Source organism: Rhamphochromis longiceps, linkage group LG14 (genome assembly GCF_057381845.1).
Source record: "Rhamphochromis longiceps isolate RC_006_pf linkage group LG14, R_longiceps_female_GT1.1, whole genome shotgun sequence".
NCBI lineage: Eukaryota > Metazoa > Chordata > Actinopteri > Cichliformes > Cichlidae > Rhamphochromis > Rhamphochromis longiceps.
Window position 1 is genome coordinate 13,446,312 of NC_140570.1, and position 26,090 is coordinate 13,472,401.

Genomic DNA, 26,090 nt, shown 5'->3' on the forward strand with positions numbered 1-26,090 from the left:
AAAGTGGAGGTGGTATGAACCACACACTTGTTAGCTAATGACACAAGTCATCATCAATGAAGATGGCGATGGCAAACGCTCATCTCGAGGTTTCAGAACAGGATCTGAAAAACCAAAGGGTGACGACTTTTATACCACCTGTGGTTGCTACCATTTGAGCACACATGATCCTCAGATTCTCAGTCAGACCCAGACCTGGCACCTGACATCTGGTTATTGAAAAAGCAACCAAACAAACACATAATGCTTAAAGTGGAAGCTTGAAAACAGGACTTCAAAAACCAGTGATTGACATCAATTTGGCCACTAACATTGTCTATATATACAGTTTATTCTGATAATGTGCTGTGACTGCAACCTGTGAAAAATCAAAATGCCAGTTACTGGATGATTAAATACCCGATAGCACAGTTCAAATCATTACATGACGTTAAATAAATAAAATTGAAACAATAATTATATGAATGATTAATCCATTTCATTTAGAGTGGCATTAATTGAACAAACTCTCAGACTGGGACATTGAGGACTCTTCATTAGCAATCATGTGTAGGCCTAAAATTAACACCACCTGCTGCCTCCTGTCTTCTCAGGCTGCTGTCTGAACTGTTTCCCGGGGCCACCGAGCTGTACGAGAGGGTGGCGGCTAACCGTGAGCAGTGGACCAAAGTGTCCCATAAGTTCACCATCCGTGGGTTGCCTAGCAACAACAGCCTCGACTTCCTGGACCAGGAATACGAGCTGCTGCAGGCCCAGGGCGCTTTCGGGAGTGACGACCACTGCCTCAACGGCTGCCTCGACGACACAGAAGGAGGGAGGGGTCAGTGACGGCAGCAGGCCGCGGACGGTTTTCGTCGAGTTTTCCGTGGTCCCGTAAGAGGCTGAGGATACCTTTTTAGTGACCTAAGAGTCACAGGTCTCTCTCTGCTGTCAACCACTTAGATGCTTAGGAGGCCAGACAGGACGGGACAAAAGTTTCAAACTGAATCAGACGAGCGATCTGAAACGAGTGCTGGAGCCACACGTCTCCGGCTGAAGATGGCAGAAGGTGGTGACTTTGTCTATTTCAGCAGCTATAATAGGTTTTTACCACTAGTCACAAGCTCATTCATACAGTACTGATCCTGATTAAGATTGTAAAAACACACAGCTACACTGACACACATATGTACATGCACATACTGTCTCAAGATCGAGGGGGGCGGAAAAGATTCATTGTGACAGCAGAGACTACTTCAACATGTAACAGTGAGATGAAAGTGCTATAGTTTCTGTAAAATGTGTCATAAAAGCTTATATTGATTTAAAGCAGCTGCCATAGCCCTCACCTGATGCTTATGAATGCATGCTGTATGGACACCTCATGTTTTATTCCTTTTATCTGGGTCAGTGTTTATTTTTTTTCCATTAACTAAGAAATGAATGCACTCCATTTCCATTTCCATCTCCACTCCGTCTCAACACATTTTAGTTACAGCTTTTCAGGATATGTGTAATAATAAATTCATGACCATCAAGATGCACGGGGAGTTTTTGTTTCTTTTTAGTGATTCACTTCTTGCTTTTTTTAGGTGTTTAGGGGACAATTTGACAATCACTTATTAATGACAGAGTCACTGATCCCTGACCCTTCTTCATTAAACACTTAACCCAAAAGACTCCCATTTTATTCTTCTCACCATCCTCCATCTGTCACATTTCCTCTTCATTTAGGTCATTTTTTTCTGTTCTTGACTAACGTCCTCATGAACCCACTTTAGGTAAAGAGTAACCAAATCCCTTTAAAAGATCCATCTCATCTGTAAGTGCAAATGTGCCAGAGTAGAGTGTGTCATCGAGTGTGTCATATGGATCTGCCTTATTGCGCATCTTTGCTGCCTTTCTTAGAGCTTTTAATATATAAAAATTGAAATAAAGAGTCTGTTTAGTATGTATGTTGTATATTTGTTATAGAGATAGCGTGAGTATCGACGTGTTTGACTGAATGATCTGCTGAGAAGATGTATATCTGTGAAATACCCGTGTGAAGAACCTCAGATGTCACAATCGTCATTTCACTTCTTTCTATTTTATCTGCACAGCCACCCTCGGGTGTCCCAGTCAGACATAAAAGCGTTTTGTTCAGTTCTCAGTGCATCCAGATTGGGGTTTTTTTTTCTTTTTTAAAGAAACTAGAGATGTAGCCATCACAAAATTACTCTTTCTTGGAACCATCCAGCGGTTCACTATCGCTGCACTCCAAAGGAAGCATCAGAAATTATGTTCTCAGCTTGTGCCTCATAGAAAACCTGACTGGATTTTTATGTTACAGTACGCTATTGCTCAGTTTTACCTTACGATGCTTAAAGTAGGAAATGCTGCAGAGCAATGTGAGGAAAACCGCTGAATAGTTACAAAGGGAAAGTGGACACCATTGCACGTGGGCTGCACGGGGAGGGGGCGGGGGATGAGTGAATGTGTGGATGGGCACGAGCGTCTACGTGGGTGAGAGAGGGGTAGTTAAGAGCAAGAGAGAAATATTCGGTGTAGCTCCACAGAGGCGGTGTTCACAGAAACGAGGCTGACACAAACCTCGAGTGATCTACCAGAATTTCTTCCTTCTTCTCCCCCCTTTCCTTTTATGCTGCCCCGATAATGTTAATGGAAGAAGATGAAAGCTTCTTTTCAGTTTTTTTCAAATCGCAGGTTACAAATGTAGGATTTCTCTTTGAAAAGTACCTTATGAACCCTCATGGGATCCTTTTGAAGACAATTAGTGAGGAGCTATTAGTGAGGAAGGTTAATCGCCTCTAAAAGTGGTGTGATGTATGTGTGAAACCAAGATTGGGATATGCATCAGCGCTAGCTCGATGGAAGTGCTTGATCTGCTGTGGACGAGATGGTTTTGCTGCAAAGCTTCTAAAGGGCGTACAGACGTGTCTGTATAAGAGCCACTCTCTCTTTCTTGAACTCTTTTTCTCATTTTTTTGTTTTATTTTTCAGTTATTTCAAAACCAACGTTTCACATGTACTTGTCTTTTTTTTCCATGTGCAATATAAATTGTCTGCCTCTGTGACACTGCATAGATTCCTATGTAAATACCTATGCCTCTTGTTAAATTATTGCTTTAGGTCTGAGTTGCCAAAGCCTTTTAAGTGTTAGATCATGATGTTTCCATTTAGAAAAGAAACACAAATCAATGGAGTGTGACAATTTTAATCCTAAAATGCTTCAGTTTTCTATCACGATTGTGTATCTGTCCTTTTTGTTTGTTTGTTTTAGAGAGTCAGGGCTAAATGTGCCAAGCAAACATTTTCTACTTTCTTGGCAAGCTGCAAAGTGAAAAAGAAAAAGAAAACATTAAAAACACCACAAGAAAAAAGAAAAAAAAACCAGACAGAACTTAAAATATTTTTGTTCTCTAATGTTGGAGTGTCGACGAGGGCTGTGTTCATATTTGACTTTTCCCGCTACGTCATGACAGCTTGTCAATGAATTGTGAACACAATCGATTTCCCATCATCACAGAGCAGCGGGACTCGAACCTGTGACGTAACGTCATCGTAACAATCACCTGTGACATAATTGTTAAAAGTGGCAAAAAATATAATTGCTGTAAATATCAAGCGTTTCAAAAGAAAACGTTTCTTGATCGTCTGTCATTATTTACAATGGGACTTTTTTTTTTCCAATTCTGTAATGTGTTTAAAGTGGTTGCCTTCTGTTCTCCTTTTCTTTCTTTTTTCTTTTTTCTTTTTTTGCTAAGCCATTTTTGAACAACCCTAAGCTCAGACTTTAACAGAGGGGATGAAAGAAAATTATATGTTTGTTTGGGATATACATATAATATATAACCCAGGCAAATCTGAAATGTATAAATGATGCTTATACTGGTCAATAAATCCAGGATATTCATCTGTTAATTATTTGTTTCATTGAGTTCTGAGTGCTGGTGATCTTGTTCTTCGTGTTGAACAAGGACAATTTTCAGAAGTAGGCAAATGTGCAACATTTTAAATCTTTTTTTTTCTTGAAATAAATCTGGTGAAAGGCTTCTCGGTTGTCCTTTCTAAATGTGTGTGCACACCACACGTGTATTATGTTGTCTGGAACTGTGTATTTGTATCTGGCAACACTGATTTAGTCATCACAGAGGCATCTTTGCTGTTCCTGTTGACCTGTGCCACATGGACTCATGGTTAAGCATGGCTAGGCTAACATATTTCAGAGGGGTTCCTAGGATAAAAATCTACCCCTAAAGTAGTTAGCATTTCTCCTGTTTTTACATTAGTTTAAATAGAAATTATATAGCTTGTTCATACAGCTATACTTTTATAATGGGAAATTACATTTAAATTATATGTTATCAGCCCCTAGTTGAAGCTATTCCTGTATAGAGTTGTGGTCAGAAGCTTTCATAGACTCATCACAGGCAAAAATGTCATGGTAAATCTGGGTCTTTTTATGATTTCTCTTAACTGTTGAATGACTGTACAACAAATATCTTTAATAACTTTAAAAAGAAAATGAAAAATTTGGTGTTGAAGTTTGAATTGACTTTGAATTTTCTCAAAAGTATATATACAGGCTCAAACATATACATGTACCCCACTAATATTTGGTTTAATGTTCTTTTGCAAGTTGCGCCTCAACTTGACACTTTTGGTAGCCATCAACAACTTTCTGGCAAACGTCTGGCTGTATATATGACAACTCTTCAAGCGAGACAGCTCAGTCTTTATCTCATCTGTCCATAGAGCTTTTCTGCAGTAGACATTTGGCTCGACCATGTGAGCAGCTGCAAATTTCACTCGAGTGATTTTGACTTTGTAGCAGGGACTTCTTTCACGGTCAGCACTCTATCAGTCCATGGTGATGTACAAGCTTTACAGTGGACAGTGATGCTGGCGTTCCAGCAGTTTCCAGTTCTTGACAGGCTTAAACCTTGGTGGTTTCTGGGTTCCTGACCATCTGAGGGTTTGGGTCTTCCTGCAGATCTCGGCAAAGTCATGACACATCTGAATAACTTGTACAGATGTCCAATTGTTTAAATGATGATCTTGGAATCCTCAGTTGTTTAGAAATGATTCAAAGAGACATTCTTACTTTTGTAATTCTCCTTCTTAGATCGTCTCTGAAGTCCTTGGACTTTCCCATTGTTCTGACTATTGGTCAATCCAGTGACTGCTGTAAAATAAATCCTTTATATGCTGGCAAACTGAAACTACCAGTTTTAGCCAATCGTGACCCCTAATGAGAATTTAATAGCCCTCAGCACTGGCAAGTTAAAATCAATTGTAGAATTGCAGTACCAGTTATGAAAAGGTTTAAGATGGTGTATGTATATATTTAAGAAAGGATTTATTCTTTTTAAGAAAAATCCAAAATAAATCCAAACTTGTACACCCCAATTCTTGTTTTTTTTTTTTTTTTAATTGATTAAAGGTGAATGCTGTGCAATCATTGCACCCTGGAAAAATAGCAGTTCAAATAAATCATTAAAAGCCCAAAATCACATGAAAATTATACCAATGATGAGTGTGTGTAAACTTCTGACCACAACTCTGTATGATAGTAGAAAGAAAAATTTGATTAAAGGGGACATATTATATTTTTATTAATGGAACTGACATAAGCCGATTGCTTTAAAACAACATTTTTATGATGGGCTTTCCTTATTAAGCCAAAAAAATATTGTTTTAAAGGAACAATAGGTGTGTGGGGCTGTCTTCCTGAGAGATAAGCTGCTCTCTGAGTCATTATACAGGCCGTGCACTGAAAAAGCTGTCAGAATGGCTTGGAGCAGACTGAACCCTAAGCGTTGGGAATTATGCGAATCCCCCAATAGTGCATATATGACAGAATAAGGAAAGAACATCATAGGTCACCTTTCATGAATATGAGACAGGCGAGTCTTAGACTTAGAGGTCCAGGAAAGACCCATGCAGCAACTGTAGACTTCAGATCACAGCACAAATGCATCCGTCACATCTTACAAAGCATCACAAACCTAATAAAACGAATTAAATAAATAAATAATAACAAAATAATTTTAACAGCAAATTATTGACTTTTGGGAACAGGTAGTTAAGTAGGCCTAAAAGAGGACGTATCATGTCTATTGGGCACTTATGATAGCGCAGTGTCCGTGATATATACTTATATGTATCTTCAACAATACATACTATTTCATAAAGTGATCTATTTTATGTATACAGTCTCAAGCAAAACAATTACAGTGGCTGAAAATTATTTATTACTTTATTACTGCGCCTGCACTTCACTCTAGTATCACACTGGTAAAGTACAGTAAACAAACTACAGTAGTACTGTGTAGCAGTTAAATGCATGCTCTAAAACAGTGGTTCTTAACCTGGGCTCGATCGAACCCTAGGGGTTCGGCAGAGCCTCCACCATGACATGCACGGCTCATTTTGTGCACCAATAAAAAACATATCTATGTCTTGAATTTGAAAATAGTTTTTTTATTTTTCACTAAAGAGGGGTTCAGTGAATGCGCATATGAAACTGGTGGGGTTCGGTACCTCCAACAAGGTTAAGAACCACTGCTCTAAAATTAAAAATCAGCAATTTACGAGCTCAAAACAAAGCAAAGTTGAGAAAACGCTCGTACTAATTGAATCATCGCGTGATTTGGAGTGCGTGAGCTCTGCGCAATGAGAACTGCAGGTAGTCCGCCATTGCTGTATGAAGAACTGTCGGATTTGGTGTTTGGCAGTCAACAATAAACTTGTGGTGCCGGGACCCGGAGCTACGAGGTCGGGTGAAAGCTCGTCGGCTGCTCGATAAACCAGTAGTCGGCCCAGTCCTCCCTGGACAACACTTTCATGTGAATACGGAGCCCACAGACGAGGCAACCATGTCCAATCTCAGCAAAGGCGGCACCAAGAAGGACACCAAAATGAGGATACGGGCCTTTCCTGTAAGTGTACGCCGCAGTAGGGGCTTTGCCCGTCCGACGGTCGCGGACTCGATTACCGTGGTCTGCGCTAAGGGCTAAATGCTAATAGGCTAACCAGCTGAGGTGACTTGACTATCCGTAAACAAAGTGTAGCCGTCAGATATCCAGTCTTCCACACTCTTGGTCGGTCTGTTAGATGGAAACTCATTTATAATACCAGCTCGGTGATAAGTGTTATAAATCACTTTTATTTTTCCTGTCGCTTAACTGTCTTACAACTTCCCAGGCATTAGCTAGCCGATATGATCAGCCAAGTAGCCGATGCTAACGTTAGCCATGGGTCTTGACACTTGTTGTTTTGACTGATTTTATTTTTGCTCATTTTCTAAAATGTGTCTATGTGTGTGTGTGTGTGTGTGTGTGTATATATATATATATATATATATATATATATATATATATATATATATATATATATATATATATAAACGCATAATGTCTTTATGACTGAGCACTAAATGTAACGGACGTTTGTGCAGACAGAGGTCTGTACTTTAGCCTCAGCGGCGTTACGGCCGCTTTACATGATGCTAATGAAAACCAAAATGAGCTAACCCAGTTCTTGGTTCTGAATTAATGCCTGTGTGGATTTTGTGGACCTGTGTTGGTGTTGGAATAGATTCTTCGCTCACATGGCACTCTCTTTGTCTGCGAGACACTGAATTATCTATTTTCTGAACTGACCTAAATTTTCATAAAGCATTAGGCTGTCTGTAAAGGCTTGATGAGAGCGTAGCAACAGTATCCATGTAGCTGATGGATCTTAGTGACGAAGTTTTACTTCAGTGCCACCTTCATATATGCCTATGGGCCCGCTGATTGTGGCCCAGTCTTGATAGGATAACTGTCAGAGCTGCTGTCAAACCAGCGTCGTGATGTGCATGTGTTTGGGCTTGCCTGCTGAGTAGCAGCACAGGGGTGGCATGTGTTATGTTTTCTGCTTTTGGATAACGTGTCTTTGGCAATTAGGAATCCCACAAAGAGTCTAGAGTAAGTTTAAAGATTTAAATTATAGACTGGATTATAGATTTCTTGTTATCATGATGCTTTACAGCTGGGCTAAACTAGGTCCTTACTTTACGGTTATTTATCCTATCTGTAGTGCCTTGTAACGTAAAAAAAAAACTTTCCTCCTGGTTTAAAATAACATCTGAAACCTTAAAAAAAAAAATATATATATATATAAGAGCTGGGGCTGGTAGCTTCAGAAGCACTGAAACCCACGCCCATGCATGCATAAATATTTAATATTAATTGCTTGGTGTATGCAATGACTAACCCTAATATTAGTGTATAGACACTGACCTGCATTCTTTCACTTTACATTTTCCTCATAGTGCTTATGCAAGTACTTAAAGCAGCCTATGAGGTTGTTTTGACAGAGCTAAATTTTCAGAGGACATGGTAGATATTATCTATCTCACCTTTACCCTTTGTGATATCTGCTTTCTCACTATACAAATCATTTTGGTGGGTTAATTTGGGTTTAAGTTGGAAAGAGAGAGAGAAAGGTTTTAACCTAATAAAATTGTTCCAAATTCCTTACCAGCATACCAGGTTAGGATTCTGAGGAAACTGAGAGGTGTTTTAACCCACAACACAGTGTTCAAAAGAATGAAAACTGCTTAGTCATTAGTGTTCATCGTTGCTACAGGAATGTGATGGTTTCTAAATTAGCTGGAATGGGAGCAGCACTTCCTCGAGCTTTTAATGTACCTCATGTTAGGGTCTTTTATTCTTTTATTCTTTTTTTTTTATTGAGAGGCATCCTTTTTTACTCTTGCAGTTTTCTTACTAGTCTGAGCAGTTTGCTAGAATAAGCAGATTTATCCTATGATTGAAGATTTTTTTTTATAGGCAGTGTACACAGCCGGGAAGAAATGATCATCTTAATATTTGCAGATCTGAGCAAATTTATTAATGAGAAAGCGTTTTCTAGAGGAGTAATAAGCTCTGTTAGTGTCTTATACTCAATAATGAAGTAAAAAAGAAATCAAAGATTGAGGATTGACACTTTGCAAAATGTATTCTGCATCACCACTGAGCCAAAGTATTTTATTTAATGCTTTTAGTTTTTTAAATCTCAGTTTCTTCTCTGTTTAATTATCTCAAATGCTGTCATTTGTAGTCACCTTATTTTCCCTCCTTTAAACACACGGAGAATAACAGAGCTGGCAGAAAAATATGTGAAAACAGCCACTTTCATGTTAGTAGTTAAAGCACAACCAAGTCACAAACAATTCAAATATAAACATAGCTTGTTGGAATAATAGGCGTGAATAGAGATTGGAAGCATGAGCCAGTTCCACGTGACTACCAGTGCTAATCATCCATCAGACCAGATCCGTATGCCACTAATACAGGTATTATATATATATTACACATCTGTGAGTAAGAAAGGACCTGCTCGTGTTCAAGTGACTTCATTTGGTCAGGATAAACACAAGGCTCCGTGCAGACATTTGCAGGTCCTCCAGTTTGCTGTGCAGGGCACCAACAATGAAGGTGGAATCCACGGAAAAGAAAATTTGGGGATGGGGGTGGACATAAACACATCTGTGTGTTTCCACAATAAAGTGTCATTCCAATCTAAGCTTATGAAATCCTAATTGTTGCAGTTGAACATATCAAAACAATGACGTGATGTCAGCCTTGTGGCAGTGACACATGAGTCACATGTCAGTCTTTTTCCTACTCTGTTTGTGCGTTGACTCAGAGATAATGAAAGCCATTTTTTTTAAATGCACAGAAAATAGATAAGGAGTTATCAAATAGTCAAAGGAGCTTGCAAAGAAAAGCGTCTGGACTTCTTTAAGTTACTTGAAGACGTTTCACCTCTCATCCGAGAAGCTTCTTCAGTTCTAAGGTCAAATGGTGGAGAGTCCCAGATATAAACCTAGTGGGAGTAACCCCCCACAGAGGGACAAAAGGACCCCCTGATGATCCTCTAATCGCCTGAGCCAAGGTGTGAAACTGGGTGTGGGTCCCAATCAGCCACAGTTTCGGGTGAGTTCATTGTGAAACCTGTCTTCAAGTAACTTAAAGAAGTCCAGACGCTTTTCTTTGCAAGCTCCTTTGACTACGATGACCTGGATGACTGAGAACCTTCACAGACATAGAGTTATCAAATAATTAATTTGGACATCAGTATCAACAAAATGTTCTTAATATCCATATGTGATTCGAACAGTTGATTCTCTGTTGTTCATTTTGCCATGCTACATGAGGCCTCAGTCACGCAGGCCTAGGGGAGAACACTCTCTGTCAATGGCAGATTGCCAAGGTTGCGAGCAATTTGCATGGGAGGCACCGACTTGTCTGCAAACACTTGGTAACTAAGGCTACGTTCACACTGCAGGCGAAAGCGCATCAAATCCGGCTTTTTTGACCATATGCGACCCATATCCAATCATGGTATGACAGTGTGAACAGCAGAAATCCGATGTTTTCAAATCCGACCTGAGTATGTGGTACTGAATCTGATACATACCTGATGTTTTAGAAAGCGACTGCTGTTTGAATGGTCATCTCGCATTAAATTCGTCTTTTACGTCACTGACACAAGACAGACGCCAATTATCAGCGCCGGAGAAGACATCGCGATTACTTCCGGGCCATCCAGTGTAGATGTTAGTGAAACTGTTGGGAAGACAGCGTTGGAGAAACGTGAACATTTTATTTGTACTGTATAATCTGAAGATTCTTACAGAAATCTGCAACTATCCTTTGAAGCACCGCTCCTCTCTAAAACAGCAATAAGGATAATTATTAGGCCATATGTAAATAACAAAATAACTTTATAACTTAAAGCAAACTTGGGAAACGTAAAGTCCGAAACAAGTCTTTATATTAAGGCCATCAGTCAAACAATATTGTTTGGTCTGGGTCTAAACAGCGCGTTGTGTGTGACGTCTTCTTTTGCACATGCGGGCCACTTTGAGGGTTCACACTAGAGCGTGTTTGCTGTCGCATTTTATTTGTAGTGTGAACAAGTGGACAAAAAAAATCTGATTTGATCAAAAAATGGGAATTGAGCATTAAGACCTGCAGTGTGAACGTAGCCTCTCTAACCAGCTAGTGGGAGTGAAACTTGGAAAAACTGTGATGCAAATCAGAAATGGAGAACGTCCACTTTAACTAATAGTTATGCCTTTTAAAACACGTTGGTTTCAGCAAAAGGCACATTATTTACTTTGAGGATAAGCATCTTCTCTTTCTGGATTGAATTGTACTTTTTCAACTTCAGCTACTGCTTAGCAAGTAGTTGGGACCACTGCTTATTAGCCAACAGGCCTACAGTACATCTCAAGATGGTTAAAACATACCCTCTTAGATGAGCTGTGGCTAGACGTAGAACAGGCACTATGCAGTAATATAGAGATTTCGGACCTACAGTTCATTAGCTCAAGCATCAATATCAGCTCCTCTCTGACAGCATGGTGGGAATTTCTAAAAATGACTGAGTCTTCACTAATTCCATGTAAACATAAACCCATCTGGAACAACCCTGACATACTAGAAAACAATAATATGATACTTCCAAGGGGTGGCACATTGGTCAGCACTGTTGCCACAGCAAGAAGGTCCTGACTTCAATTCCACCATTAGGCCAGGGTCTTTCTGTTTGGAGTTTCCATGTTCTCCCCGTGTTTGTGTGGGTTCTCTCCAGGTACTCCAGCTTCCTCCCACAGTACAAAGACATGCAGTTAGTGGGTTTAGGTTGGTAATTAAATTAGGTGTGAATGTGAGTGCGAATGGTTCTATTTGTGACAGACTGACTGTACCCTGCCTCTCACCCTAAGGGATCGGATAGGCTCCAGATTTAATTTCAAAACCTCCAAATATACAGTACGCTCTCAAAGTAGATATCCCTTTCTATTGTTAAATGGGAGGTCAATCTATCAGTCAGCTTTGATTACAGCGTTTGGTCTCAGATATGTCTAAAATGACTAGAAACTCCAATCTCCAATTAATACAATTGAAAATCCTTCATAAAGTGCACTATACAGATCAACAGATGTTCAGGATCGGTCTGCATCATCTAACACCTGTTCGCACTGTCAAGGCAATACACCTGACAATTACATCCATGCTTCCTGGTTCTGTCCACCTGTTCAGAGGTTTTGGTTCCAGATATGTGAAACCTTATCAAAGGTTCTGAAGTGTAACATTCCAGCCTCCCCTTCAGTTTGCTTGTTGGGCGACCTAGATGATAACACTGTCTTCCCTCTCTCTTAGAACATCTCAGGTGTGGCCCCCCCCCCCCCCCCCAAACACACACACACACACTGGGCCCCCTGGCTCTGTTGGGCCCTTACTGGGGGGTGGGGTGCTGTTGGGCCTCGGGTCTCTGGCCACGGAGCTCGGTCTGCTCTGGCTTAGCAGACAGAGCCTCCAGGCTTGTCACTGCAACCCCCTGGGGTCTCTGCACTGTCTGCTGGGTGACTGTCATTGTTATTTATGTATATGTTGGTTGTTGCTGTGGTTTCTCTGCTGTTTTTCTCTCTCTGTCCCTCTTCTTCTCTCCCTCTCTTTCTGTCAACTTTCTCCCCAACTTCACTTTTTCCTTTTTCTTTTCCGTCACCCGGTCTTGTCCATTATTGTTGTGATAATCCAAAATCAAAAAACCCTAATAAAGGTCTAATAAAATATGAGTATCAAGTGGACAATTGCAACAAATGCTGCAATGCTTCACTTGTGAAATTAAATCTGTTTGTCATTTTTTGGCCTTCAGACAACAATTCTGATTGCTACACTGCCAAACAGGACGGGGGGAAAAAAGAAAAAAGTTGGCCAGTGTTTGCACACAAGTTGCCATATTCCATGCAAACTATGAGCAAAGTGGCAACCTGCTGGGAAGCAAAGCATTCACAAGGGTTTTTTGGGTAAAGACGCTATACCTCTTTGCAGTCAGTTTCTCCTAGCGACAGCTGGCAACCTCCAACAACCATTCACAGCCAATTGGGTAATATTCATTTTTCTCTGGCAACCAGTGGTTACCAGACAGTCACCAACCACTTTCTAGGCCTGTGTGAATGGAGTCTTAGCTTCCTTACTAGCAAAATGTACTGATCTTCTAGAACATGATGTGGTATGCACATGTTCTCATGCACAGATTCTTCATGTTGACACAACTAATCACTGGTTATAGTCCTGTTGAAACCCATTACTTGTTACTTCTTGCAGATGACGATGGACGAGAAGTACGTCAACAACATATGGGACCTTCTGAAGAATGCCATCCAGGAAATTCAAAGGAAGAACAACAGCGGCCTGAGTTTTGAGGAACTTTATAGGAACGCCTACACAATGGTGCTTCATAAACATGGAGAGAAGCTGTACACGGGCCTGCGTGAAGTTGTTACCGAACACCTCATCAACAAAGTAAGGCCATCACAGATCGCAGCCTAAAACAGTTGCTGGAAGTTAAGTGATGACAGATTGACTAAAATATTTAGAGTTCATTTGAGCTGTCTGTCATTCCTGTGTGTAATACATGCAGCACATGGTGGGCTAGTATGTATTACACAATACTGTGCTGGTATTTAAAGTAGACTGGATTTGATCTACATAAAGAAAGATTGAAGCTGCGGTTGCTCTTTGGAGACGGTTAGGTTATTCTTTGGTGGAACAAACCTGGCCTGTGAATAGTTTCCTCCAGTTAACACAATGATATTAAAATCTGATTTTAATGAGGCCTGTTGTTCGAATGTCAGGGCTGAATTTCACTCAAATGCTTGAAAGTCTGTTTGGTGCTAAACAGAAACTGTCATAGGATTCATATTATGATTTCTTTTTTCTTTTTCCCCTGCTTGGCTTGCATGCCATACTGAACAACAAAGTCAAAACCAGAAAATATGAGCCGGTTGCATTCATGAGCAGCCTTGTAAAGGCACATAAGCAGAAAGATGGAGAATATAAATCCACAGGCTGTTACTTAAGTCTTGTGGTAGATTTGTAAAACCCTTTACTCACGCCCCCCCCCTTTTTTTCTTTTTTTCTTTTTTTTTTTTTTTTTTTTTTTAGCAGATGCCTCATTCCTGTGGCTGGAAGGCAAGGAAGAGCCCAGGTTTGAGGATGGGGGGCTTCAGTGGTTTTTTATTCGGGGGTTTCAGCTGTGAGAGAAGGCACATCTGTCTGAAAGCCCTTCATAAAACAGGCGTTGTCCTGTGCCTTATAGAAGAGCTTTAGGATGCTTTTGATGATGGAGTCATTTTCTCAAATCGGACATGTAATTGGTTTGTTTTACCACTGAAAATAAAATGTTAGTGAAGTAGATTATCCTAAGCAGCTTGTTTTTAAAAACAAAAGTGGCAGAAAGGAGGGCTATCTGAGATTTATTCCTTCTTAAAACTCCTAATAAGTTAGAGAAAGCATAATTGTTCCTAAGCTGTCGCTTGTATTTTTGTAGCATGTATAATTAGTGGCAAATTATGCCTGTCCATGAGATCTGTCGCAAAGGCTTCTTTGCAGCTTACAGTGAGCAGACACACGATGAGCAATATTTCAGCACGATGTTATTGAATAACAGCCAGATGGTTTTACAGCTTAATTAAATGCACATTCTCAGCTTGGCAGGCTTAGTAAATGAGCAGTCAGGAAATGTCAACAAATAATGGATCAAAGACGAGTTCTCTGACAGCTGAGTGTGTTTTTATTGTCTTATAATGGTAAAGGCATCGCTTTGAAAGAAACAGTTGTAATGGTACGAACGCAGCATCGTCTCAACCCAGCTTAAGTTTGGAAGACAGTCGAGAGGTTCAGTCAGAAGTGCATTTGTTTTGATTTTTATGCAGGGAGGTTGGGGGGGTTATATATTGTTTTGGGCCTAATAGTTAATGTTATTATGAATTATTGAGAGAAGGATTTGTAGATGTGTATTTTTTCAGCAGTGATTCATCGTTGTCTAGACAAGGGATGAAAATAAGCTTTAAGTCCAATCGAGCATGTCTATTCGGTCTCAGATGTTTATTTTCTACAATCACTTCTGGCTTTTAAGGTCATTTTTGTGATTTATCTATTTATTTATTTCAAATGTTAACCTGTTAAGACCTGAAGTTTAGATGAGACCATATGCAGTCTTCTGGCTCTTTAATGTAGGTCAGAAATTGATAACTTAAGGCATACTTTAATTACAGCTGGTGTTTAAGAAAGTTAAAGTTAAATAAAGCATTTATAAACACACACACACACACTTTGATTTGTAATATATGTAATATTTGATATGATGGAAAAGCAGCATTACAAAGTGGCAAAACAGATGAATATAATATGGGGTACATTGTTTTTTTTGTTGTTGATTTTTTTTAAGCAAGCCATGACTTTGCATAGTGCACGTTTAGATTTATGGTTTTGCTTCTGACTTTTGATCTGGATGTGGAAAAGAAGAAGTCGGTGCATTCATAAAGCTTGGTCGCCTGTAACATTAAGAGCAGAGGCCGTAATATATTACCTCTGCCCCGAAGGAGAAGGAAGGAGAGGTCAGTGTGCCCTTAAGAATCTTACTCCACTGAGACATTTAGTTTACTTTGCTGAGTCACACTGCAGTGTGACTGTTATCAAGCTGTTGTGTGCCTGACTAGTAAAGAAGGCCCGCATTAAAATGCTGCACGAGCAACAAAATACAAATACAGGTGTCTGCTTAAGTTCTAAGGCTGTGTTTCTGTCTCGTCCAAAGGTACGGGAAGATGTTCTCAATTCATTAAACAATAACTTCCTCCAGACCCTAAATCAGGCCTGGAATGACCACCAGACAGCTATGGTGATGATTAGAGACATCCTGATGTATATGGTGAGTATACAGTCATGCAGTAAGACATATGAGCGTTAGATATAAATATTTTACACATAACAGCTGTATTTTATATGCTTAAATATACATTTAAGCTCAGCTGCTGTTAATTCCAGTTCATTCTAATGTTGTTTGGGACATTTTTGTGTGTCTTTGTCACAGGATCGGGTGTACGTACAGCAGAATAGCGTGGAGAACGTCTACAACCTGGGCCTTATCATATTTAGGGATCAAGTGGTTCGCTATGGTTGCATCAGAGACCACCTCCGACAAACTCTGCTAGACATGATTGCCCGGGAGAGGAAGGGAGAGGTGGTGGACAGGTAGCCAAAAGTCACAAATAGCATTATCTAATAAATTATCTTTAGTTTTCAAATAAAATGAAGTTTGCGTTCTTGATCTTTAAATGGAAAAGTCATCATTTCTCACCAGGGGTGGACATGGCAGATGCCTTTGGTATTAGAAATATAAGATCTGTCAAATACATCTGCTGCATTTGCACCCAGTGGGCAAAAGCCTCAGAGCCTCTGGCATTTTAAAAACACTGACTATTCTGAATTTCATGCACTGTGGACTGTAACTGTTTTTCAATGGATGAATAGTAAAAAGTTAGTTGGCAGTTATACTGAGTGTGAAATGAGCTTCCACAAAAGTTTTTTTTTTTTTTTTTTTATGTTATGTTTTGTTTTGTTTTGCATTACTTACCATTTGGTTTGCTTCTCCTTCTCTAGGGGAGCCATTAGAAATGCCTGCCAAATGTTAATGATTCTCGGCCTTGAAGGGAGATCTGTGTATGAAGAAGACTTTGAAGCACCGTTTTTAGAAATGTCTGCAGAATTTTTCCAGGTTTGGGAGAGAAATCCATTTTCCTTGTTTATGTGTTTATTTATTTATTTTAATTTGGGTCTATATTTCTTTGTGGCTTCCCTTAAAGGAACTAAAACCTCTTGTATAAACTGTTTCTTGTTTTCACTCAGATGGAAAGCCAAAAGTTCCTTGCAGAAAATAGTGCCAGTGTGTACATAAAGAAAGTTGAAGCCAGGATTAATGAGGAGATCGAGCGGGTAATGCACTGCCTGGATAAATCCACAGAGGAGCCCATCGTCAAGGTGGTGGAACGTGAGCTCATCTCCAAACACATGAAGACCATCGTAGAAATGGAAAACTCAGGCCTGGTCCACATGCTTAAGAACGGCAAAACAGATGGTAAGCCCTCAGTCACAGCCTGCTGCTCCACTTCACCTCTTTAGCGTTTATATTTTTAGTGATTTATTGTTTAAATTGACATCCACGCGAGTTACAGTGAAATAGAAAATCCCCAACACTCTTTAATAAACCGTGAAGCTGTCACTTCCAGGAAATACTTTACTGGCTCAGTAATACAGTCATATCATGTTCCCATTGGTTCATGCCACAAATAGTAATATGTGAGGAATTCAATGATGATTTGATTTCAGTGAAACTGGAACTGTAGTGCCTGGAGAGTATATTTCTCCTCCTTTTCTGCAGATCTCAGATGCTCAGTCCCTTTTCAGTTGGCAGAAGTGTATTTTTGATGTGTGCTCATGTGTGTATTCATGCTTACCTCTCTACAGATTTGGCATGCATGTACAAGCTGTTCAGCAGGGTTCCCAATGGGCTGAAGACCATGTGTGAGTGTATGAGCTCATACCTGCGGGAGCAGGGCAAGGCCCTGGTGTCAGAGGAAGGAGAAGGGAAAAACCCTGTGGACTATATTCAGGTACGGCACTGGGTTATCAGTCGACATAATGTTGCTGAAGATGGACTGTTCTGATGATACTGAGAATGTGCTACCTCGTAAGAGATCACAGATGGATTTCCTCTGGCTCAGTACACTTCAGCATGTCATTGCGTGATGAGCCTTGACCATAATGCACTTTAATTACTTCCCAGCAGAGAATATCTGCTCTCGGTCCCATGTTTGTTACCACAAACCATGATGGTCTTTACCCTCATCCACACTGAGTCTTTGCACTGTACTTAGCATGTGAGGTCCTTCTGGCAACTAGAAAGACATCAGTGCTTTTGAAAATCTTATGGCCTTTGAAGTTCTTGGTTAAAATAATGACTCACTTCTTACTCTCTGGTAGAAAACAGCAGCCTCTTCTTTTACCACATCAGCTCTTGCAGATTCACCTTTTCTGATGAGACCACCTTTCCTTTGCTGTAGCTACTGTTTGTTAAGCTCCTTCTAATGCACGCCGCTGTTGCATTTCCTGTCTTCCTGCAGGGTTTGCTGGACCTGAAGTCCCGTTTTGACCGCTTCCTCCAGGAGTCTTTCAACAATGACCGCCTCTTTAAACAAACTATTGCTGGTGATTTTGAGTACTTCCTTAACCTGAACTCCCGCTCGCCTGAATACCTCTCACTCTTCATCGATGACAAACTGAAGAAGGGTGTTAAAGGGGTGAGCCCACTAATCATGCATTCATGCTCTTATTTTTAGAACGTATGACAAATGTTACTGACCTGCTTCTTTCAAATTTATAACCTCACTTCAAAAAATGCCAAAAAGAAAAAAAACCCACACAATGTTTTCATGTAAAAAGTTGTGCTTCTGCTTTCTTTTGTGTTTTCAAAAGTGCTGGGGAAAATAAATCATAAAGTCTGTTTTTGATTAATGGGTATAACCTGACCCTGTTATTTTTATCCAGCTGACAGAGCAAGAAGTGGAGTCTATACTGGACAAGGCCATGGTGCTCTTCCGCTTCATGCAGGAGAAGGACGTGTTTGAGAGGTACTACAAGCAGCACCTGGCTCGCAGGCTGCTCACTAACAAGAGCGTCTCTGACGACTCGGAAAAGAACATGATCTCAAAACTTAAGGTGAGCAGGCATGTGGCATGATATAACTCTGGCTTTGGAGTAAGCTGAATATAAAATGAAAGATCCCTGGGTGCTTGGAGACTGGCCACAATAGTGATGTACGATTCGTGAACGAATCGTTCAATACTCGAGAATCACTTTACTGAGTCGTGAATTATGATTCACAAGCCCAACTGACTCACTGACTCATCCCTGTTTCTGTTAGCAAACTAATTCGCTTAGTAGAAATATATCTAGCTTATAATTCAAATTGTGGGGGGGAAAACAACAGCCAGTTTCTTAACAAAAGCATTTCTGCTCTGAACTGGAAGAAAAAACCCTGAGTAGAAGCTCACATCAAGAAAATAGCTCCTCGGTTCACAGTAGCATCGCTCTGCTAACATGCTAACAGCACATTTGAGCTACTCACCCCCTCCCTCCTGTGCTGAATCATAGAGCGAACGAATCACTCACTCTCTCACCAACCCCCTCCCTCCTGTGCTGAATCATAGAGCGAGCGAACGAATCACTCACTCACCCCCTCCCTCTGCAGCTTCTTCTTCTTCTTGGTTGGCAACCAATGTTAAGGCACATTACCACCCCCTGGCTCACAGCTCAGTGGACATTTAGATGAGAAAATATATATTTAACACATTTAAGGAAAATACTAATAAAATAAAAATAAACAAATGTTTATTAAGCAATTTTGATAGGAAATTGCTTAATTTTAGAAATATTTTTGCTGTTTTTTGCTCTATAAAATAGTTGTTTTCTTTTAGAATCATTCATCTTAGCAGTAGGATTTACATGAAAAGAGAAACAAATTAAGTTTGAGTGAAAATGTACACTTTTTGCACTCTCTGGTCAACTGACTCAGTGAATCAAATGACTCAAAAAACCCGATTCACTTTGGTGAGTGACTCATTAAAACTCGATTCAGTAAAAAGAATCAAATTTACCATCACTAGGCCACAGTGCTCAGATGTGTTATGGGCACTTCTTTACATTATTTTTTTTTCTCCGTGTTTTTTGCATTTCAGTGGATGTTTAGGTAAAAGGAAACATACAGTTTTCAGACTGTATCCACTTGCCTGTGTTTGATCATTATATAAATGTTTCTTTACTTTAAATAGACAGTTCCCTTCAAAATCAAATATACTCACTTTTTCTGTAGTGCTTTTTATCCATTTTTTCAGTAAGACTTGTTTGATTTTGGAGATATAAGCTGTAGAAATGCCTGCTTTCTCCTGAATATAATAGAACCAGATGTCCTTCACTTTCTTTTGCTCAAAGTGGCCATAAAAAAAAAAAAACATTCGGAAAAACTCAGCAGAAATGACTCTTTGCAGAAATCATGACCCAGTTACTCAAATATATCCACAAACCTTGATGTGAGCAGTTTTATGTTGGAATTGTATTTTTATTTTAATTTTTTCTACCAAACTGCACCCGACGCTTTATCCCTGCAGATGGAAGCATCTCCAATTATGACAACACTTATGACAAATACAGAATTATGACAAATACATGCTTTGGTTTTTGGGGGGTTCACTGAGCATGACGAGGCTAGGAGGAAGCAGATATCTCTATAGCTGATATCTGTAAATCTGGTTCTGCAGCCCAGAATTATGTTCTTACACTTGATTTCAGCTTGAGCTGTCCCCTTTTCTTTTGAATAGCTTACCAATTATAAATCTAATCCTTCTTCATGTCTTTATTGCACAGACCGAGTGCGGCTGTCAGTTCACCTCTAAACTGGAGGGCATGTTCCGAGATATGAGCATCTCCAACACCACCATGGATGAGTTTAGACAACATTTACAGACGACTGGGGTGAGGAAAATCTACTTTTTGTCACAATAAAGAGCCTAATTAGTAAATGTAATCAGGACATTGTTGCTTGATTGACTGAGCTTTGTTGCACTGCTCAGTTACATATTAACAATTAGGCACCTAATTATCCATATCCTGGAAAGTCATAGTGCATAAGCTTCTGGCTTGTGCTGTGCTTTCAGATTGCTGGGGTGACTTTAGCTCCATTTGGTGAACAGTGTAACCAATCAGAGTTCATATTTATGCACATTGCTTTTAAATTCATGGTCCAAGTAGTGTTGTCTGATATTTGTCATGTCTGGATCTTGTGTGCACACAGTAACTGTAACAGTCACCTCAAGGTGCTTCATATTGTAAGGTAAAGACCCTACAATAATTTTTCACCCCATGAGCAAGCAATGACGACATCTGTTAAAACTTCCTTTTAACAGATAGAAATCTCCAGGAGAACCAGGAAAGTCCTGTGACCAGTTGGCGTTGATGGGTGGGAGACAGGGCAAAAGGCACACTGTGGAATAGAGCCAGAGATGAATAATAATTAATGATTAAATGCAGAGTGGTGTATAAACACAGAGAGAGTGATGAAGAAACACTGACACAACCCCCGGCAGCTTAGGCCTATTACAATTTAACTAAGGGAAGATTCAGTGTCACCTGATCCACTATAAGCTTTATCAAAAACAAAAGCTTTAAGTCAGGTCTTAAAAGTAGCAAGGATGTCTTTCTTCCAAATCTAAATGCTACCAATATTACCACATAGTATCACTATGGCATCACTGTAGGTGATCGTACGTGTTGTTTTTTATTTTTCCTAACTCAAGGTGTCACTCGGAGGGGTCGATCTCACTGTTAGAGTCCTGACCACGGGATACTGGCCAACGCAATCAGCAACACCCAAGTGCAATATTCCACCTTCACCTCGACATGCATTTGAAGTCTTCAGAAGGTTTGTTAGTTGTTCACTTCACTCACAGATTTGGTAGTTTATTGATTACATGTGTGTGCTTTCATAACAGCACTTAGCTTTTCAGTCTGGTGATTTTCTAAAAGGTTTCTCCGTGTGATCCACAAGGAACAATAAATCCATTATATGTTGTTACCAGTAGAAGTAGAACATGGAGATTACTTTTTTCTTTTAGTCCCTTTCATGAAAATATTACTGTGTATGTTTGCTAGACACAGCATTTCAAACTAAATATCTACTGTGTCCTGCTGCAGAAAGCAAAGTTGCATTGATCATTTGTTTTAGGTTAATCTAGTATGACTCTCCTCTGCATGCAGGTTTTACCTTGGGAAGCACAGTGGGAGACAGCTCACCCTGCAGCACCATATGGGCTCTGCAGATCTAAATGCCACCTTCTACGGGCCAATTAAAAAGGTACGCTCCACTTGGAAAGGGGAGTCTCAGTACATTTCAGCAACCTTTATTTCATTTTAGAATAACAAGTGGACCTGGCTTTACGTTCATTACTTATTGTGAATTTTCTGTTTTATAAATTAGCTTAGTGTTTTAAATATAAGCAAATGACAGACTAACAAATGCGAATAAATGTAACAGTTTTAAGTAATGGAAAGTAAAAATGAAATCTGCTGTTTTGACATCTTGTCAAAATGGATTCTGACTAATGTTTTTATGTTGCCTTATCCCAACATTTGAACAGGAGGATGGGTCAGAGGTCGGAGTAGGTGGTGCCCAGGTGACAGGCTCCAATACTAGAAAGCACATACTCCAAGTGTCCACCTTCCAGATGACCATTCTCATGCTTTTCAACAACAGAGAGAAGTCCACCTTTGAGGTGCACAACTTAATTCCTTAGTACCCAACATAGTAGGATATTTTGGTCCCCATATGTCTTCATGTGTCGTGGACAAGCAGGAAAAGGTCATTTTAGTCTGTGGCCTCTGTACTGTGTTGACACCAAGCCTGCCCTCTTTACTATGTAGGAAATCCAGCAGGAGACGGACATCCCAGAGAGGGAGCTGGTGCGAGCACTGCAGTCTCTGGCCTGTGGGAAGCCAACACAGAGAGTTCTCACCAAGGAGCCAAAGTCCAAGGAGATCGAAAATGGCCATGTGTTTACAGTTAACGACCAGTTTACCTCCAAACTGCACCGTGTCAAAATCCAGACAGGTATGAAAAACAAAATCATGAAGTTAAGCACTTTTCTTGAGGCTCACAGCTTTAGTTTGATTTTTCCTAGGTGTTATTCTGTGAATGTAAACTGTGTGAGTATAGATTTTTACTGTGTCAGGCTTAAAAAAATGAACTTTTATTTTCTTAAAGCTTAGTAATAGGCAGTAAATTTGTTACAGATACAGCTTATCTTGCTTTTTCAAGACTTTTCCTCCTTAATCTTGTATCTTCATATCACTAGAACAAAACTTAGTTAATTAATAGATATTTAGTCAGATAAAGAAGTTTAAAGTCTAGTAGCACGTAAAGAGCAGGAAACACGTGTGGATTACAGTATTTCAATGGCATCTTTTAGGTGATTTTGTGAACAGGTAAATATAAACTTAATGGCACCTTCATTAGATACACCTGTTCGACTGTGCATCAAAGCAATTGTATAATGAGCCAATCACATGGCAGTAACTCAATACCATTTAGGCATGCAGACATGCCTAAACTCTGAATATTTTCTGAAAATCACTTATTGATGTCAGAGGGGAATGTGCAGACTGCTTCAAGCTGATAGGAAGGCAGCAGTAACTCAAATAGCCTCTCACTACATGTATGCTGAAAAGCATCCGTGAACGCGCGCACGTCAACCTTAAAGCAGATGTGCTGCAGCAGCAGAAGACCACACCACGTTCACTCCCGTCAACTAAGAACAGGAAACTGACGCTACAGTTCAAAAGACTGAAAGACAAAAACACCACATGTCTAACACCACAGTCTGTCTCAGTACTGTTGATGATTTTGTCTATTACCTCTTTACGCTTTGAAAGCCTGCTAGAAGTAATCCCTGAAGCTCTCTTCTGAACTGAGCGATGTCTGTCATATTTCAGGCCTGTTTCCTGAGCAAAATGGGTGTGCAGCAGAAGGTAGTGTGGGTGGTTTCTGTCTATGCAGCTACCCTTGGAAAAACCCAGAAACTGTTCTGATGGTCATCAAACCACATCTTTATTGATTATATACTAAGGTGTCAGAACTCCTCATTAAGGGTAGAGTAGGGTGGTCACATGTCGCCTTTTATGAGGGAAAGAGTTACAGGTGCTCACAAGGCAAAGGGGGGTTCCAACTGAGTACTAGCAAGGCATACCTAATAAAGTGACTATTGAATGTACATAAGGAAATGACACGTTTCATCATGATCTCTTGCATTTATTGTCTATCTACCGTGTGTTTTTTGTGCACTACCCAGTGGCTGCTAAACAGGGGGAGTCGGATCCAGAGAGGAAGGAGACGCGGCAGAAAGTGGACGACGACAGGAAGCATGAGATCGAAGCTGCCATCGTTCGCATCATGAAGTCTAGAAAGAAGATGCAGCACAATGTCCTGGTAGCAGAGGTCAGTCAGCAGAAGCTGTAGCTAAAGCCCACTTGTAAAGAGCACAAAAATAAAACTATAATGTTCTGTGGTTTACAGCACCAGTCCCCTAGTGGCACATTATATGATGTACAAGAGGTTAGAGCCTCTAGTGCGCTCTAGTGGTTTACTTCTTTCACATAAAAAGCTGATATAAAAGAGTCTTGCATAGCAAAGTTAATAATAAATTGGTAAATAAAAAGGCCACGAAAGAAGTAGCCGTGAATTAAACAGTCGTGTTTTCATGTGTCTCCACAGGTCACACAGCAGTTGCGGGCACGATTCCTTCCTAGTCCTGTAGTCATCAAGAAACGCATTGAAGGACTCATTGAGAGGGAATATTTGGCAAGAACACCGGAGGACCGCAAAGTGTACACTTATGTAGCATAAAACAAATTAATTCAATGAAAGCTAGCATCGAGTTGAAAGAAGCTGAGGGCCTTTTTTTCTTTCTTTTTTTTTTTTTCTTTTTTTTTTTTTTTGGTGGACTGCTATGTGTTTGAACAAACTTGGAAATGCTTTCATTGTTGATTCTGGGAAACACTGGGAAGGTTAACATTTCTTCCATAAAAATGTGTTTAAAAAAAGAAAATGTTAAAAAAAAATCATGCAAAGGATGGTGAAGTTTTCTAGCATTATTAGAGTTCTTCAGCTGAGCGAAGTGAAATGAGGGAGTCTAGTTTTGTATAAAATCCATGTTTCTTGTGGCCTTTGGAGAGAACTTAGTGGGCCTGTTTGCGGGCTAACAACGCGCCGCCACCAAACGAGCGCATCAGAGGCCACACGGAGAACGAGAAAACATTTGAACTCACTCCCCTGTTTTAAATGTTGATGTCAATGTGTTCTGTTTGTGTTTTGTGGCACAATAATGGCTGTACAGGTTGACAGATAGGCCTTTTTCCTCTCAAGAGGATTTTTAGATTTAAAGAAGAGGACAGAGTGTTAACTGGTACAGACCTGGTTTACAACAGCAGTGAAATACATTTTGAGTACTTGAGAAAACATGAAGAGTGCTTAATTTATGTTGCAAATAGGTCTGGGGTGGGTTTTTTTTGTTTTGTTTTTTTTGTTTTGTTTTTTTTTTAGGGGGGGTGGGGGGGTTTTAATGTCTGCTATCAAACATGAACTATTTAATGCCATTCTCATTTGGCCAGGTCTGTACTAGTGGTTATAGAGATCAAGGGCTGTTGCTTCACAGCATGCTTTTATCTATTGGATCAATCAGGGGAATATAAGACACACATGAAACTCCATAAAAGGTGTTTGGACTCTCATGACACATTTTTCACGTAAGGCCTGCGTATGATAGGCCACCCACCCCCCTAAAAAAAAAAAAAAAGATTTCTCTCTGAGTGGAAGGTTCCTTGTGGTGCAGGTGTGCAAAGAGGATATTATTTTTCGTTCTCGACTGCATTTTGATCAGCTGGAACCAGTTTAGCACCATGTTCTAATGTGTACAAATTGTAAAATAAATATTGTACTCACTGCAAAGGTGGATTGTACAGGGCCTTGTTTTCATCATATTAAATGTAGAATTTAAAAAAAAAGAAAAAGAAAGGGATGCTTTTTTTTTTTTTTTTTTTTTTCTGCATCTTTGCATGACCAACCAAGGCCTTGGCAAGCCTCAGAAATGCATCTGTAACCATAATCAAGGCTTAATTTCAGTGGTAAGCCACAGTCAGATTCTGTGTTCACAACAAGAATTTGGCAGGCTTCACGAGGATGTTGTTTATTACAGTATTTTCCAATTCACGTGTTTCTGTTTATCTTTACTTTTTGGTAAGAAAATACTCAGCTGAAGCTGCCATTGGCCACTTTGCTATGCTACACCCTGCTTGCCAGCTTGGATAATTTTCTGTCAAAACACTTTTTCTTTCAAAACTACCTTGATTCTTCATGCCACAGATTCAACAAGGTGGTGGAAACATTCCTCTGAGATTTTGGTCCCAAAGGTGCTCTCTATTGGATTGAGGCTGGCAACTGTGGAGGCAATTTGAGTACAGTAAACTTATGTTGAAGAAATCATTTGTGATGCGCTTTATCCGAGAAGATGGGTGCACTGTGGTCACAAAGGTGGTGGTCAGCAACAATACTCGGGTAGGCTGTTTAAACAATGTTCAGTTGGTACTAAGGGGCCCAAAGTGTGC

General features: G+C 40.0%; 2 protein-coding genes across 3 annotated transcripts in view; both read left to right on the plus strand.

The window, feature by feature from the left end:
• pde2a (phosphodiesterase 2A) overlaps positions 1–4,027 on the plus strand; it is a 174,860-nt gene extending 170,833 nt beyond the window's left edge. For both annotated transcript variants that reach the window (XM_085379464.1, XM_085379465.1), the window contains exon 31: positions 594–4,027. In XM_085379464.1, the coding sequence (XP_085235590.1) occupies positions 594–828 (235 nt within the window). In that variant the 3' untranslated portion in view covers positions 829–4,027. The remainder of the gene's footprint in view (positions 1–593) is intronic.
• Positions 4,028–6,657: 2,630 nt separating this feature from the next.
• cul3b (cullin 3b) lies at positions 6,658–25,063 on the plus strand. Its single transcript, XM_085379466.1, has 16 exons — positions 6,658–6,923; positions 13,149–13,346; positions 15,640–15,753; positions 15,916–16,076; positions 16,485–16,599; positions 16,731–16,959; positions 17,349–17,494; positions 18,005–18,181; positions 18,429–18,599; positions 20,304–20,411; positions 21,233–21,357; positions 21,693–21,789; positions 22,073–22,207; positions 22,356–22,542; positions 23,780–23,925; positions 24,202–25,063. Exons 1-16 carry the CDS (start codon positions 6,861–6,863, stop codon positions 24,331–24,333), a joined length of 2,304 nt encoding a protein of 767 aa, XP_085235592.1. The 5' UTR covers positions 6,658–6,860; the 3' UTR covers positions 24,334–25,063.
• Positions 25,064–26,090: the final 1,027 nt, after the last annotated feature.

Excerpts from the sequence above, each read along its gene's own strand:
- cul3b (XM_085379466.1), top strand. The coding sequence starts at position 6,861 with ATGTCCAATCTCAGCAAAGGCGGCACCAAGAAGGACACCAAAATGAGG. Across the intron at positions 16,077-16,484 it reads AAGGGAGAGGTGGTGGACAG|GGGAGCCATTAGAAATGCCT; the intron begins GTAGCCAAAAGT and ends CTCCTTCTCTAG. Across the intron at positions 21,790-22,072 it reads TCTACGGGCCAATTAAAAAG|GAGGATGGGTCAGAGGTCGG; the intron begins GTACGCTCCACT and ends ACATTTGAACAG.